Raw genomic sequence first — 2841 nt, forward strand, 5'->3', positions numbered from 1 at the left:
ATTGTCGCCTAGCCACATCCATTCCTTTGATGAATGAACCACAGGAATTGCTAGGAGAAGTGAACGAGGGCTTACATGAATTGGTTCCTAACCATCCAGGCATATCTGAATTAGCATGTTTCAAAAATAGCTCAGAACTGAGCAGGACTCGTGACAAGTCTTTCATTGATGAGTTTAAGAAGAATCCTTCTTCTGGATATGTCAGTGTTCCTGACATTACAGATATGTCTGTGGTGGAAAATTCATTTTCACATGAAATAGGTTCTGGGAGAAATGAAAACTCTGAAAATTTAGAACCCACTAATAATCTCTGCAGAGAACCATGTGTGGTGCTTAATGCCAGTTTTCCCCAAATTGCTTGGAATTCACAGCCATGTGAAGATTTGCAATCTCCTGGAACAAGTCCTGAGGCAAGTGAAGTCCTTGAAATAGCAAACACCACAAGTAGCCTTTCAAAGGATATACAGATCAAAAGTTATTTGGATGAAGATAATGTGTGGAGTGATTCAATAAATGATTATGCACACTCAAGTGGAACAAGTCCTGATTTAAGTGATGCATCAGTGAATGTCTGGGGAGACCTTCCAGTTGCCAGTCATCACAAAAAAAGTAGGGATATGTGGGATATTAAAAATAATAAAAATCTTGAAGATGCTTGTAAAAGGAATGAATTTGGAAATGAATGTGAAGAAGGATTTGAAACAAGCACTGAACAGAACAAAGTTCCTAAAAGCTTAGATTTTTGGAATGCCCATGTAGATGATGATACTGTATCTTCTTTATCAAGTCCTGACATAAATGAGGATTCGGAGAACTCAGAGGCATGTCCAGAAGTGATTCATGAAGATTCCACATATGAAAACAAACAACACAAAGCATCTGAAACTGGAGAGGATTATGCTCAATCCAATGCAACAATTCCTGAAGCAAATGAAGACAATTTAGATGCAAAAACTGAGGTGGGAGCAGAAGTCCAGGTAGGCATCTTCAGTGAAAATCCTGAAACAATTAAAGCTAGGAAAGTATTGCAAGAGGACTTGACTTTAATGGAGCATAATGAGACTTCTGAATATTTAAGTCACTGGGAATCACTTCAGAAAACAGCTCAAGTGAGTATTTTCAGTGAAAAAACAGGTACCTGGGAAGACTCGTATTTGTATCAAATGAATGAAAGTACTACACCAACTTTTGCTGTTGGTGATAAAGACAAGTACTCTTCAAAAGCTGTAGATATGTGGACTATGTCATTGGAAGCTGATGTAAGAACTGATCCAAAATCCACAGGAGGAACATTTCGTTTTCCAGATGATGGTTTGCAGTGGTGGAATTCACAACCTTGTGAAGAAAAGCAATTGGAAGGTCAGTATTCTGTTTCTAGTCACTCTTCAGCAAACCAGTTAACAAATAGTAAGGATGACTCCTGGGGATCACCATCACAAGATGAAGGACTAACAGAATCGCATTTCACTTATGCAAGTAATGATGGAAATCCACCTCCTCCCCTGTACTGTGATGAACGAGGAAATGAAAGGCTAGTACAGCCTATGAATATTTGTGATAGTCCAATAAATCAAGACACTGTACAGTTCATACAAATTGATCCTTTCATACTGCATAAAGAAGAAAGGGGCTTGAAAGAACAGTTGTTTCCTACAGGTGAGGCAAATCAACTGACTCCACAGAATCCTTTTTCAGGTGAGGAACGAGGTGTGCCAAACGCATCAGTTCAAGAAATCACTGTACTGGATCTACCAAAAGACAATGAGGGAAATGCAAGTCTCATTCCTCAGGAACAACAGCGGGGCACCTGTGAAAGATTGGATGTGTGCAACTCCCTGCCAGATGCTTTCACTGTAGAAGACTTATCTTTCGAAATGACAGAGAAGTTGAGTCCAGGGTGGAGTATATTAGTTCCCCAGACTACACTTATCCCGGATATTTTACAGGATAACACACAAGAAAGTAATCAGCTGTTTTCAGTGGAACCTGACCTGTGGACTAATGCTGAGCAGATTGTCACTTTGAAATCAGATGGTGAAAATCCTGATATATTAAGTCACTGTGACCAAGACAATAGTTCAGAGACATCAAGCAGTCCTGATGTGTGCCAGGAGTATGAAGCTAAGCACGCCGCTGTCATGTCTTCGCAAATTGGGGTGGAGCCTGAAGACAAAGGTAGTCAGCTGATTCAGACATGGTCAAATATGAGTAAAGAGGCAGACTTTGATTCAAATTGTCAGTTAGTAATGCAGAAGGAAGAGACACACTCTGAAAGTGGTAGCCCCCAGGACTATGAACATGGAAAGACCAATGAATCCTATCAGCTACTCTCTTCTACTATTCAGGAGCTTCCTGAATTTTCAATTTTGGAAGAATATGACCGAGAAAATAAACTTGTTACTGAACCAATTGAGTCAGCTGAAATTACCAATGAAATTCTAGAAGTGACATCCTTAGATCTGAAGGACACTTTCTGTGAAAGTTTAATTCCTGCAAGCCATCAAGGAACACCAACTGATATAGCTCAAATAGTAACCTCCCAAATGCATTTGGTTCCCATGGATTTCACTCTACCTGATAGGGCAGAACAAAGTTTAAAAGAAATTAGTGCCTTGGCAGAAGTTGGAAAATATTCTTTTACTGACCATACAGCAGTAACTGGTGATGAGCTGGATATGTCAGAAGAACGTGTGGATGAATCTGGGACAGGAGTAGAACATAACATCAGGAACACATCAGTGACTAATGTTGCGGCAAGCACGTGTGGTGGAATGAACGTACTGGCAGTAATAAGCAGTGAAGCAGCAGAAGGGGAATCAAAGGATAAACAGATACTCTTTC

General features: G+C 40.0%; 1 protein-coding gene across 1 annotated transcript in view; it reads left to right on the plus strand.

The window, feature by feature from the left end:
• PRUNE2 (prune homolog 2 (Drosophila)) overlaps nucleotides 1–2841 on the plus strand; it is a gene marked incomplete at both ends in the record, with an annotated part of 8999 nt that overhangs the window by 4371 nt on the left and 1787 nt on the right. Inside the window, 1 exon segment of the mRNA XM_009706830.1 lies at nucleotides 1–2840. This exon segment is cut by the window's left edge and continues 3205 nt beyond it. Coding sequence (XP_009705132.1) covers nucleotides 1–2840 — 2840 coding nt within the window.

The sequence above is a fragment of the Cariama cristata genome, unplaced genomic scaffold (assembly GCF_000690535.1).
Source record: "Cariama cristata isolate BGI_N322 unplaced genomic scaffold, ASM69053v1 scaffold43038, whole genome shotgun sequence".
Lineage (NCBI taxonomy): Eukaryota > Metazoa > Chordata > Aves > Cariamiformes > Cariamidae > Cariama > Cariama cristata.